This window comes from Carex rostrata, chromosome 7, assembly GCF_964058835.1.
Source record: "Carex rostrata chromosome 7, lpCarRost1.2, whole genome shotgun sequence".
NCBI lineage: Eukaryota > Viridiplantae > Streptophyta > Magnoliopsida > Poales > Cyperaceae > Carex > Carex rostrata.
The window spans coordinates 1,717,968-1,732,720 of NC_135924.1; the positions used below are offsets into that span (position 1 = coordinate 1,717,968).

The window sequence follows — 14,753 nt, forward strand, 5'->3', positions numbered from 1 at the left end:
AGAGCTTATAAAAATATAGTAATGTAGATAATTTTTAAATGTTAATTTTTTAACTTATTGATTCACATAAAAATAAAATTGAAATTTGATACTTTTTTATAATCACATAGAAAAAATAACATAGATCACATATAATAATTTTATATATTTTGATATTTATAATTTAAATTTTAAGTTATTAACTCTTAAAAATAGAGGACACGATGGAAATATAATATAAATAATATTAAAAGCATTTTGAGTTATTAACCTTATAAAAACTAGTAAAGTACATTAATGTGCTACACAGAACAACAAAGCCCCGCTTTACAAAGGACCAATTCACATGTGCCAAAGGATGGTACAATTAATAATTTAATATTCCTTGTCCAGCTCATCTCCACCACCAACTCTTTAGTTTCAAAACCCCATTCTCCAACGAATTCGTATCCTCTGAGATATCTCAAACTTTACGTGACTTTTTGGAAAATCCCAATCGTTTAAATAAGTTCTGCACGAATCTCAAAGCAACAATAATAAGGACCCCCGAATAGGCACCGGACACGTCGGTCACGCAAAAGTTGAGATATCTCAGAGGATACGCACTCTTCTCCAACTATTCCCATTAATTCCAATCTCCCTTTCTCTGACCACTCCAACAAACATGGCGATGATACTCGATGCCTTCGTGTCAAAATTTAGTGAGCTTCTCGTGCAAATGGTGGTGGAAGAGGTGGGCATGCTGCTGGGCATCCCTGGCCAGATTGAGAAGCTCGGTGACACCGTTCGTGACATTAAATGCGTCCTTGCCGATGCAGAGAGGAAGCAGAGCACGGACAGTGCCATTGAGAGCTGGCTCATGCAGCTCAAGGATGTCATGTATGATGCCGATGACGTAATTGACCTCTGTCAGATCAAGGCAATGGAGCGCCTTGCCAACTCCAGCTCATATTCCTCTTCAAATGCTCATTGTGGCTGGCCTTTGCTGTCTTGCTTCTGCAGCCCGTCATTTGATGACGAGATTGGATTCAAAATCAAGGATATCAATTTGAGGCTGAAGGGGATTTCCAACAGAAGAGCTGATCTGAGATTGACCGAATCACAAATCTTTCCTATGCCTTCTGATCAAGTTAGCCAAGTGGACTCAATCATCAACCTCAAGACTGATCCCTCGATTGTGCTAGATGATATTGTGGGAGAAAAGATTGAAGAAGATACTAAGATGCTAGTGGACTGGCTGACTGAAGAAGAGAAGGGGGTCAGACAAAATATTTGTGTTGTTGCTATTGTAGGGATGGGAGGAATTGGGAAGACCACTCTAGCGAAAAGGATTTTCAATGATCCGAGAATTGGGGATGAATTTCAGTTAAAAATTTGGGTATGTGTCTCAAAGGATGTGAGAGTAGTAGAAATGTTGAAAATTGTGATCTTGCAGGCAGGAGGTGAGTTTGGTGCTGCCAATGAAAGATCGAAGCTGGTGCCTTTGCTCGAGAGGCACATCAAAGGGAAAAAGTTTCTTCTTATTATGGATGATGTTTGGGAAATGAGCCAAGCAGTTTGGAACGACTTGTTGCGGGCTCCCATGAGCGGGGGAGCTCATGGGAGTAGGTTACTTGTTACCACTCGAGATGAGAGAGTTGCGAATAGTATGCAGGCAACAAAATTACATCGAGTGGACAAGTTATCTCACGAGGATGGCTGGTCCTTATTAATTAAACAGGTATTGTAGAAAACTAAGAAGGTATTTTATAATTTTCTTCTAATTTAAATTAATATTACACGTGTTAACTTAGCTCAGATTTTCTGTACTTTTGTTCTCGACCTCAAAGATATTCATTAGTAGCATAAGATCTCCTTAATTTGAATTAATATTAGATGTGTCAACTTCCTCATATTTTTTTGTTGACTTCTTGGTCCTAATTTGAAGCCGCAGGCCACATCTAGCTTATTTAAAGTATAGTTTTACATGTACTTAATGAAAAATAAATGCAGTCAAATATAGCTTTCTTTTTTCCTCTAAAAAAATGGCTTTCTTTAAAAATTTCAATACACAACATTCGATCATTGCAACTAATTAAACTAGGTTGTTCATTACTGTAAAATTCACCGTTTAATTAGCTAGTGGCAGAGGAAGGTTGGCAAAGGGGCCATGAATAATAGAATGTTTGCAGAGATCGATGGCACTGGTTTTTAAACACAAAACAAGCTTGTATTGTTCATAAAATGGAATACATGATACCAAAAAAAGGGGAAATACACATCGTATGTTTATAACAAAAATAAACTGACTTTAGACCATAATTTTCCACATCTCTTTGCTGGGTAGATTGAGCGTCCTCCTTAGCACAAGCTTTTAATCCAGGGGTCCCCTCTCCTTATCATCTGCACCTCCTTAAGAGCCAAAAGTAACTTTTTTGTAGACAATTACACTCCCAGCACGCTGACCTCCTCAAGGCATTCACATTTTTTTTGTTGATTTCTTGGTATTAATTTGAAGCTGCAGGCATGCATGTCTAGCTTATTTAAAGTATAGTTTTGCATATACTTAATGAAAAATAAATGGAGTAAAATATAGTTTTCTTTAAAATTTTCCAATACACACATTCGATCATTGCAATTAAACTATTTTTAAATTGAATATTTGGGGAAGGAAGAAGCAACGTGGGGGTAAGTACTACATTTATTCTAGAAACTTTCTGTAATGTGGGATTCAATGCTCTTATAGTGGCATTATTTTCAATTTAAAGTTTTGTATGTTTCTTTCTTTGAGTTAGTAATCTAGGACCTTGTAAGTTGTAAATAAACTTTTTTTTTAATCAATATATTTGTTGGCGGTACTTCACCGAAAATAAACTTTTTTATAATCAATATAATAATTTTGGTCAATTTAATGCAATTTATTTTGAAGAAATATATTTAACTAAAATCATAACATATTTTGATTAACGAATTATATTATATGACAACGATATGAGGGGTAATACAGCCGACTAATCGATTCCGGTTCCTATTTTCGGAACCATTGTTTTTATGTGTGGTTCAAACTAGAGCTGTTTTACATTACAAATGTATCACAACTACTAGTGGCCTAATTTTGAACTTAATTCTTTAACCTTTATAGCTATAAATTTTTAATACACATGGACTTCAGTTTTAGAAACATTCAAAGTTACTAACTTCATCTTCATATAATTATATGATAGGTCCTTCCAAATGGGATTGAGAGTGAGATTCAAGATCTCAAGGAAATCGGGATGCAAATTGTTGAAAAATGTGATGGTATGCCCTTCGCCATCAAAAGCATAGGCGGTGTACTTAGCACAAAGGGTAACTCGAGAGAAAATAGGCAAGCAATTCTTAGAAGAATCGTGTGGTCTATGGACGAGCCATCGGGAGATATCCATCGTGCAATCTATTTGAGCTACGAGGACCTTCCATCACCTTTGAAGCAGTGCTTCATCTTTTGCTCCCTCTATCCTAAAGATTTTCAGTTTGAAAAATACGAATTAATCTATGGTTGGCTAGCAGAAGGATTTTTGGAAGATAACGAAGCATTTTGGGTGTTGGGAAATGAATACTATACAGCCCTAGTGCAGCGCAATCTTTTGCAAGATACCAATGCATACTATCATCAAGGTCAATGCAAAATGAATAACCTTTTGTGGTCTTTCGCCTATCAATTAGGAAAAGACGAAAACTGTCGATTACGGGGGGGACAAGCCTTTAGGTCTGACGGTTCAATGAAAGTGCGAAGGCTATCAATAGAAGGAAATGATGTAAACATTGACGTAATCAAAACGGAAAAAGGATATTTGAGAACATTGATTTATTTTGAACCCGAAATTGCCCTCGATGATCTGTGTAAAACCTTTACAAACCTTCGCACCATAAATCTCAGTCGGTCCAAATCCAATTTGTCAAGCCTACCTGATTCCTTGTGTGGCCTCGTGCATCTAAGATACCTAGATGTCTCTAATTCAAATTTAACAAATATTCCATATTCCATAGGAAATCTAAGAAATTTAGTATATTTTTGTTGTTCATACTGCAAAGAGTTGTCACATGTCCCCCCAAGCATTGGTAATATAAAGAAACTGAGGTTTCTTGATTTTCGACATACAAAGGTGGAGGCAATCCCAGTGGCATTAAATAATCTAGAAAATCTCTCCCATCTATTGGGCTTCGTACCAACCGAGAATAGTTTGGAGGAATATAGTAGCATTGATGAGTTAGAATTTTTATCAAAACTCATTTGTCTTATGTTAAATAGCTTGGAGAGAGTAACTGATAGGAACATAGCAGAAAGAGCTAACCTTAGGAGCAAGAATCTGTTGCAAGCATTAGACTTTGGGTACACCTCATTGAGCTCGGAAGAACAACTTTCCCAAACTGACGAGAAGAAGCTGTTAATAGAGGATGTTTTAAATGAGCTTTGTCCTCCAAATTCTGTAAAAAGAGTTGTAATTAAGGGTTACTTTGGTAGATATCTTCCTAATTGGTTGAATTTGGGAGCAGCCCTTCCCAACTTGCAAGATGTTTTAATTTGTGATTGTTCTTGCTTTGAGGTGCTTCCCATGTTAGGTCAACTCCCGAATTTGCATAGACTTCAAATAGAAGGTGCATATTTAGTCGAGAAGGTGGGGGAAGAGTTCATGCAGGGAGATCCAATAGTTCATACAATAAGTGGTTATAGGATGCCGCCATTTCCCAAACTGAATTGTCTAACCTTTCAAGAGATGTCCAATTGGAAAGAGTGGCAGTGGAATAAGGGACAGCAAGCCATGCCCAGGCTGAAGAAATTATATATTGGAGAGTGTCCCCAGTTGAGATCTCTTCCGGAGGGTCTTTTGCTCTATGCTACTTGTTTGGAGTGCCTGGAAATTGTAGGTGCCGATAAACTGATTACCATAGAGAATATCCCATCAATCAAAACTATTCAGGTTGCTAACAATCCAAACTTGATGAGGATTTCAAATTTGCCCAACATTTCGCGTATTCTAATCGACAATTGCCCAAATCTGAAAGGTGTAATGAACCCTAAAGCTTTACAGAGGATGGTGTTAGTTGATTATAAAACACCATTTCTACCAGATTACTTGACGACCACAATGACACATAACCTAATAATCTGGTGTCATGAAGAGTTACTGCTGAAGATTGTAAGTCAAGGAGAAAGTTGTTCTGAATGGCACAAATTCAAGCACATTTCCAAGGTGAAGATTGGCACAGAGGATGAATCACTCTATGCTACCTACCAGAAGACACCATTCAGTTTCACCACCAACGTCACTGCAAGTTTAGAAGAAGCTTGATCTTGGTGTAGTTATTTTTTTCGTTCAAGTATGCTATTCCTCTGCTTGGTTTAACTAGCTTTAATCATATCAGGCATTCTATTGAGATTTCTGATTCATTTGTCATATTCTTAAACATTCATTATACTTCTATGGTATATGAGCAGCCACATATATAAGCTACTTTTGTTGTTTTTATTTTGTGCTTTATTGGTTTGTAATTCCAACAGATCTTTTGAGACCCCATGAATACAGTATAGTTTCAACAATTTGAATTAGTCTGGTCTGTTACTTAGTATGTACCATTATTACAAAGCAATCACCACAAATTCTATTACATAGATATACAACTCAAATTTACAGATTTCAGGTGACATATACATGTTTCCTACTATAACACGTCAACCCCATTGATAGTAGTTTCTAATTTCAAAACCCCTAACAAGTCAATTTAGACTTTGATTGGTAGATGTATATTCATGCCAGATACTGGATGCTGAACATATAAATTTAAGCTATAAGAGAGAAATTAGGTTATCTAAAGCTAGGTAGTGTAAATATAAAGTTCCTGAACTGAAATGCTGAATAATCTTCTGTTTGTGTTTTGTAGATTTTGCAACCTACCGAAAGAAGTCATAAGCTTGAGAACTGCACAAGAAAAGTGGTGGCGGTACCATGAAACATAAATTAAGCAAATTCGATAGAAGGGTAATATTTTTTGGGACTCTCTATAGTACAACAAACTGATTTTTGCTATAGTACAGAAAAATTAAATTAAATCGTAATCGTTCATTTTATCTTTCGAACTGTATAGATTAAATTGTTAATTTAACACTGTTTCACAGATGCTGCACTAATGTTAGTGGAAAAGGGTATAATGGTCTCTGCGCCAAAAAATTCAGGTCGGACTTTTTCCTCTTCGTCTTTCCCTCCAGTATCAACTCTCACCTGAGAACTCAATAGCGAGTTGGCAACCCTCACGGTGATACGACAGAGAGAAACTTGCTCGCCAAATCCAAATCCAAATCCAAATCACAGCACAGAATTAACACCACTGCAAGATCATTCGGCCAATGACCGCGATCGGAAAGAGGAACCAAGCTAAAAAGAAGATATCACATCCCGATTCTAAAACCCTAGGCGAAGGATCTAATAGCTCAGATCCCCAATCTCGACAACGCTCCCCTTAATTTCATCACAATCAGGTACCATGCTCTTTCTCCCTTCAATCTACTCTGCAAATTCTATCTTTTGTTAATTGTAAAATTTTGCAGAGCCATTGTTCTTTATCGGCAAATTTATTTTGCTGGTAAATGCCATTGCACTGCAATGAGGGTTTGCATAAATGGTCATATTATATAGTAATAGTGAGATCTATAATGGCTCCTAGGAGATTTGTAAGGTAAATAGAGCTGCGTATAAAATTACTTGATGTATATTTCTAGAAAAATTTAATTAGACAATTGTGATCTCTGACTTTCTTTTGCTTCTGGTGTTTATTAATTTGGTTGTTTATTCGGTTTTGGCAGGGAGTAGTCCATAAAGGACCTTCTTGATATACTACAGACTGTGAGTTTCTCTCAAATTTAGTGTTCATGACTTTGCATCCATTTAAATAATATACAAATAGTATTTTTTTTTTACTGCTTAAAAAAGGACCAATCCCTTTTGTAAACCTTTGTATTTTACTGTTCTAATTTGTGGCAGATTCGAGGAGAAAATGCCTTGTGATTGATCCTAAGCTTGGTGGAACTCAAAAATGTTGATTCAATTTTCATGTCTCAAAGGTACTCAATATGTTTTAAAGTTGGAATCTAGTACCATAAAAAGCTATCTTATAATTTGTCTAATTTGGTTAAAACATCAGAGTGAGTCTATGGTACTATGCATAGCATGGATGGGTCCATACGTCGGATCAATATTTTCATTTTAAAAATTTAACGGTCGATCTGAACCATTCCACATGATTTCCATATGAATATGTACTTGCATACCGGATTTTACATTTTTTTTTAATTTTTTTACTATTTTTTAAGATAGGCAGAAAATCACTTGATGTGAAAATTCTAGACCATCCAAAAACAATGATATTCTACTTATCTTAAAAAATAGTAAGAAAATTCTAAAAAATGTAAAATTTGGTCTGCAAGTGTATATTCATATTGAAATCATGTTGAATGATTCGGATCGACTATTAGAATTTTCAAAACAAAGATATTAATCCATAGTACGGACCCATCCGTGCTATGCATAGTACCATAGACTCACTCAAAACATAATATAATGTCCAAAATTGAGTTAATTAGTAGCTGAGTTGCAGTTATTTGTGAAAATTTAACATTTTGGCAGTTTATTGAAAACAGGAGAGTGTTGTAAAATTGGCTCGATATTGTTGATGTTAAACTAAGCCCACCATAATTTTACTTAATTGGATATGGTCTGTACTAGTCTATACTGGTACACATTTAACATTCATAGTAACAGTATGTTGGCCTCTACCTCATTTCTTTGTTCTTTGTTTAATTATTTGGAATGTAGGGATCTCAGTTATTGTTGCAAAATTGGGAGCTCAGTTTTAATTGTTCTTTCAATTTTGGATTTTACTCGCTGCTGCATGACAGATTTGCACATTGGTTCTTGTCCAAAGGTACAGTTTATTTCGTTAGTAATTTATACAAATATTCTATTATCATATTTCAATATATTTGATCCTTTCATTCTTTATTTTTGTTTGTAGAGAATGAAGGATGGAACTTATTTGAAGAATTGAGAACAAATTTTGATTGCACAAGAACATGAAGATGACAGTGAAAATGATAACTCATATTACAGTGAAAATTTAGGTTTGGATTGAACAAGCAGTAGATGCATTTAATTTGAGTGTTGCTTAAGCTGTTGCATAGAATATAATAGATGAATTATGTACGGTTACTGTTATTTTCTATTGTTACTGTAACTGACAATGTTTATTGAGTCTGTTGTTTAAGCTTTAATTAGTTTTAGATTAAGCTTACGTGTAGTTGATCAGAATTCAGTAGATGAATTTTGTTGCTCAAGATTTTTGATGAGCATGAACAAAAATATTCTTGTTTTGTTGTTACTGTTAATTAAAGGCAAAGGGAGGTTATTTTGCACGTTTTGTTGAGTGTTACCAAGTTTTTAGCATTCTTTTGAGTGTTTACTTGTAATATATTATTGTGTTTGCTTGTGATATATGATGAAAATTTTGTCATGACTAAACTACCCTTTATTCTTTTTTATTGCTAGTACAGGTTGAAAAAGTAACTCAGTGTACCAATAATAATATAGGAACCTTTCTTTTGCTTGCATAAATCAGTTGTTAAAAACGAAACAACAAAAAACACAATTGAATCATAATCAAATACGAATACAATCATACATAATTCTATTCAAATCTATTAGACCAATTAAAAACTAGAATAACAAGAGAACAGCCTCCTACCTAACATGGAATTCCAATTCATGAATTGAATTGAATTAAATATATTAGTCTAAAGCAAAAAATCCAAACACTTTATGCCCTCGTTTTACGAACTTCACCTCTTGGTTCCAATCCAATTTAATCCCCACTTCACGTCCGTAAATAAATTATTATTATATATCATTCATCTGTTCCCCTCCCCCTCCACGTGTCCAGCTGCAAACGGATCGTGATAATATCCTCCGGATCCGAATTTGGATATAGAAACAGATACGAATACGTATACAATTATCCGTATCTGTATTTTTTTTTATTTTCAGATATCCGCATAAGTAACCGCTGAAATTTCTATTGGGTTTAGGGATATAAACGAATCAGATATTATCTGATTTCGTTCAGATTCGAACCCGAAAAATTATTTAAATTATCCGATCTGTATCCGTATCCAAAAAATTATAACGGATAAAGATACGGTAAGATTTTTAATTATTTGTATCCGATTGTTTACACTTTTAAACCACAACAAATGTACTCTATGTTCTTAAATTGATTTATAAAATTGCATATTCATACTAATGATTTATTAAAATACATATACATATATATTTTGATGAATAATATAACATTATGACATAATTAGTTATTGTTTTGATAATATTATTTATATTTTGTAACAAACAAAATTATTATGATAAATATTAGATCTAATTTGTGAATGAAAAAAGCATATTTAGTTGTTATTTTTTACTTAATTTATTTTTAATTATCTAAATTATATTCATATCCCATTCGTATCTGTCCGATATCCGATCATATCCGTAACATTTAATATCTGATCCGCATTCGTATCCAAAATTATATGTATTCGTATTCGAAAACCCTTCACCAACTCTCTTCTAAATATTGTGCAAACATAACATTCACGCATAAGAAAATAAAAATGCTAATTTTCAACAGAGTCATTCAATTTTTTTTTGAAATAGAAGTCTAACGCACAGTCACTACAACAAAAAAATATATCAGCAACCAGTGCAGTCGTCGGTCGCTAAAAATCTGTTCCTGCAAAAAAAATAAATAAATAAATAACTGGTTTTGGTGATCAATATTTTCAGCGACCTTATCAGACACCCCTTTTCTTTCTATCGCTGAAAGTGTTGGGTTAAAAAAAAAAAAAAAAACTCTATTTCGGGCATGTGAAGATGTAAATAGTAAAATATATATAAAGAGCGAAGTGTATCTTTCTTTTAAGATTATGAACATTATCGTATACTTGTATTATATGATACATGATACCATACTTCTGTCGTATTTGTGCTACTTGGTTAGAGTATATATGTCTTGGGGATTCTCTAAGGGCTAAGATTTCAATTTTGTTTGGCTTGATTATTATTTTATATGAAGTTGATTATTTTATATGAAATTGTCTAAAAAAAAATATCAATATGAGTTAAATTCAAATTAGATGACAAATTTGGCAAATAATTGCTGCAATTATTCAGTCAACTTTAAAGTAATAGCTTCATTTTTGCAAGTATGGAATTGGAACGTAATAATTAGAAAAGAATATAAATACTACATCAAAGCCTTGAAACGCACATATACACACTACCTATTGGCCAGTCCATCATAACTGAACCATTGAATAGTACAAATACGACCCTGTTTGGTTTGAATGCCCGACCCTGTTAGACATGTCACATGTGGAGTTCTGGCACCAACAGGTATAAAGTTCTGCCATTGTATCAGAATTCAGAACATGAAGTCGCACAGAGCAGCTACAGACGAACAATAAATGCCAACTGCCACCAGCCAACTGCTCATTTTTATTTAATTAATTCATCAGTCAAGTTCACATCACATATCTGTACCAGATGCTCATGTGTACTAAACACAATTAATATATAGCCACAGTCACATGAAGCAGAAGAGGTAGAGACAAAAGAATCATAGAGGAGGTGCCTTCCTGGCAAGCGATGCAAATAGTTGCGTGAAGTTTGAATTTGATCCAATAAGCATGGTTTGGAAACTCGGCTGAGTCTGAGTTGACTCAGTCGGGTCGATCTGAATTTCACTCGAGTTTCATGCTCATGTGATTTTTTTTATCACTGTTTAGATTTATTGAAAATCACTATTTTTGGATGGTCCAGAATTTTCAGATCAAGTGATTTTCTAAATATCTAAAAAAATAGTAAACAAATTTCAAAAAATGTAAAATTTGGTCTCCAAACACATATTAATATGGAGAACAAGATGAACGGTTCGGATCGACCGTTAGGATTTGAAAACTCGAATACAGAGCCGTAGCACAGTAACAATCCGTGATATGCATAGTACCATAGACTCACTCAAATATATTAGTCAACCAAGCAAAGTTCTGCGTACAGTTTTTGCTCGTGTTAATAAATAGTTTGTATTTCTTAATTCTGAAAGCAATTGTGCATACATATAGGGGTGGCAACGAGCTGTTAACGAGCGAGCTAGGTCACACTCGAACTCGGCTTGTTGGTGTATCAAGCTGAGCGAGCGAGTTTGGATTTCAGGTCACGAGCTAAAACTATTGCTCAAGACCGACTCGTGGCTTGTCCGAGCGAGCCGAGCTAGCTCGTTACTAACTTGGAAGATTTATAAATTTGTATATTTTCTTTCCTGCTATATCTTAAATTTTCATAACATATCTTATCAATTATGGCTAAAACAAAATAATATTTATATGACTAATTATTGAGGAATATTCTTAATTCAATTGTAATTAAACAAATTAACTACTATAAATTAACTTTACAGCTAAATTCATACATACAAATATATCAAAATCCAAAATTCATACAAACATATTCATAGAATAAATTTATGCATACCAAATCAAACAAATTCATACAAATTAACTTAATTACTTATAATTAATTCACACATATTCCATACAAAATTATCAAATTAACCTTAAACACAGTCCAAAGTGCAATTGCCATAACATTAGCTATAACATTCATACATCATAATATCTCCAATCTGAAGTGAACGGATCTGATTATACTATTAAACTATGTATATTAAATAGCTCGTTAACGACCGAGCTGGCTCGTGCCGAGCCAGACCAAACTCAAACTCATTAATTCTGGCTCGAGTATGTAGCGAGCGAGCTAATTTTAACTCGATCCACTAACGAACGAGCTGTTACCGATCGAGTCACGAGCGAATACCAAGCGAGCCACGAGCCACGAGCTTTTTTGCCGGTCCTACATACATATAATATTTCAAAATTCCTATATTTAAATTTTACTTGCTATTGTCATAAATCCCACATCCACAATAATTTTTGAAATACAATTATTTCTTTGGCAACATTATTGTATAATGATATGGTGTAAAAATAAAATCATTACAAAATAAACTATGCGAAAAGATCTCAAAAATTTAGTCAATGTTGGACTCATTCAGCTGGCATAGATGAGATGAATATTTAGAAAATAATTTAAATCCACCGTGATAGGTATAGTGAGGTTTAAAAACACCATAAATATTTCTGATATCCTATATGAAATATTTATTGCAACCAATAAAAAAAAAGGCGAGCTTATATACAAAATTTGATATTAATTGTATTTTTGGATTTCAAAACTAATTCATCACAAAAAAATCAATAAAATCTAGAATTACATATAATATATGTTAAACTTATTTTTCTGTCAAAATGAAATATATATATATATATATATATATATATATATATATATATATATATATATATATATATATATATATATATATATATAAGATGGGCTAAAATGAGCCATGGAGTAAAATAATTTGGTGCTTCATGGCACTATATTTTCATTTTGAAAATCCAAACAATCGATCTGAACTGTTCAACGTGTTCTCCATATTGAAATGTGCTTGGAGACCAAATTTTACATTTTTTAGAATTTTTTTACTATTTATTAAGCCACTTTGAAAATCACTGATCTGGCGGTCCAGAAATATTTACTGTTTTTTATTGTTCATAGTAAAACAATCATTTTCAAAGTGGCTTAATAAATAGTAAAAAAATTCCAAAAAAAATGTAAAATTTAGTCTCCAAGCACATTTTAATATAGAAATCACATCTAACAGTTCGGATCGGTTGTTTGGACTTTCAAAATGAAAATATGGCATGGGGCACAAATGCGTTTTACTCCATGGCTCACCGTAGTCAACCTCATATATATATGAAGAGATGAACTACGGTGAGCTATCGATCTAGTAAAAGAGGTTTATACTCCACGCAATATCTTCATTTTCAAAGTTCAAATAGCCGATCCAAACCGTTAGATATTTAATCTATAATAAAATATGCTTGGAAACTAAATTTTACATTTTTTGGAAAATTTTTACTATTTATTAAGCCACTTTGAAAATCTGAAAATCCGGGTGAACAGTAAAAAACAGTAAAAATTTCTGGACCACCGGATCGGCGATTTTCAAAGTGGCTTGATAAATAGTAAAAAAATGCCAAAAAATGTAAAATTTGGTCTCCAAGCACATTTCAATATGGAGATTATGTTGAGCGGTTCGGATCGGTTGTTTGAAGTTTCAAAATAGAATTTTTTTGCCATGGAGTAAAAAACCCCCTTTACTCTATAGCTCACCATAACTCATCTCTATATATGAATATGGAAGTTGGCTACTCTACTTCCATAAGCATGTGCTTATAATTAAGTTATTTTTGTGTTTTCAATGTCCAAATGGTTGATCTTAAGCGCTTAATATGTTCTCCATATTAATATGTGTTTGGAGACCAAATTTTATATTTTTTTGAATTTTTTTTACTATTTTTTCAAAAAAATTTAAAACAGTAAAAAAATTCCGAAAAAATAGTAAAAAATTCTAAAAAAATAATTTAAAAAAATATGAAAAACCCTGTTTTGAAAAATTCTAAAAAAATAGTAAAAAATTTCAAAAAATATATAATTTGATCTCTAAACACATTAATATGGATAACATATTGAGAACTTTAGATCAACCATAGGTATATATGATCTTATCTTCTACTAATATGTTATTGCTATCAATAAATAATAGGTGGGTCTATATGCAATTAATTTTTGTCCTTGTCAGCCAACGCATGGCATGTGCGCTTTTACTATGAAAGTTATAACATTTGTCCTTGTTAGCCACCATTACAAGACATGTCTGCACTAGACTAAGTATCAAGAAGGAGATAAGAGTAGACCCCATGGGCATCGGACCTATAGGAGTAGATTCAATGGGAACTGGACCTATTTTTAGATTCAACGAGCTCTAATACTGTATAATTAGCATTAAGATCTATGCGCACGAGTAACAAATATACACGGATTTTCGTGCAACGGGCACAAATATTTTTGCAGATCGGATAGTCATTACACCCATCGAACCAAAGTACGTAGGTCCATTGGGCATCAAACCTGCTCTGAATTCATCAAGAAGACTTAGAGTCAACACTCGATACGACAGGAGGATAGTTGGACATAATTGCAAAGGGACAATTATTGGTGTTAGCTTGCTCTCCATTAGTGGTTTGCAACTCGGGCGGGTACGGGTACGACTCGGGTACGGGTATACTCGGGTAGAAGGGTATTCGGGTACGGGTATGGCGGGTATAGTTTTCAAACACCATACCCTACCCGTCCTATACCCGTACCCGTGTACCCTTGACGGGTAGGGCGGGTACGGGTAGGCGGGTACGGGTATTTTTTTTTTTTTTTTTGCTGTTTTTTTTATGGTTTTGTTTTGTTTTTTGTGGTTTTTTTGTGGTTTTTTCTGATTTTTTTCTGATTTTTTTCGGGGGAAAAATCAAAATTTTTGAATTTTGAACTGTGATGAACAGTAACTCGGGTATACGGGTACGGGTACTCGGGTAGTCGGGTACAGGTTTAGTCGGGTACGGGTAAACTCGGGTAGGGTATGGTCGGGTATTGGTCTAAAATAACGGGTCCGGTCCGGTTTTTGCCCGTACCCGCGTACCCGAGTACCCGACCCATACCCGAGCTCGGGCACGGGTACCCTAGCGGTCGGGTACGGGC

General features: G+C 34.0%; 1 protein-coding gene across 2 annotated transcripts; it reads left to right on the top strand.

Annotated features, from left to right (window-relative positions):
• The first annotated feature begins 293 nt into the window (after positions 1-293).
• On the top strand, positions 294-8,405 carry LOC144557473 (putative disease resistance protein RGA3). 2 transcript variants are annotated; one of them, XM_078306041.1, is made up of 8 exons: positions 294-1,699; positions 3,183-5,319; positions 5,881-5,978; positions 6,116-6,475; positions 6,800-6,839; positions 6,978-7,057; positions 7,809-7,917; positions 8,008-8,405. In XM_078306041.1, exons 1-2 carry the CDS (start codon positions 644-646, stop codon positions 5,289-5,291), a joined length of 3,165 nt encoding a protein of 1,054 aa, XP_078162167.1. In that variant the 5' UTR covers positions 294-643; the 3' UTR covers positions 5,292-5,319; positions 5,881-5,978; positions 6,116-6,475; positions 6,800-6,839; positions 6,978-7,057; positions 7,809-7,917; positions 8,008-8,405. The 2 variants fall into 2 exon arrangements, with proteins under 2 accessions (XP_078162167.1, XP_078162168.1); XM_078306042.1 differs by lacking the exons at positions 6,800-6,839; positions 6,978-7,057; positions 7,809-7,917; positions 8,008-8,405 and adding an exon at positions 6,545-6,747.
• The last annotated feature ends 6,348 nt before the right edge of the window (positions 8,406-14,753 follow it).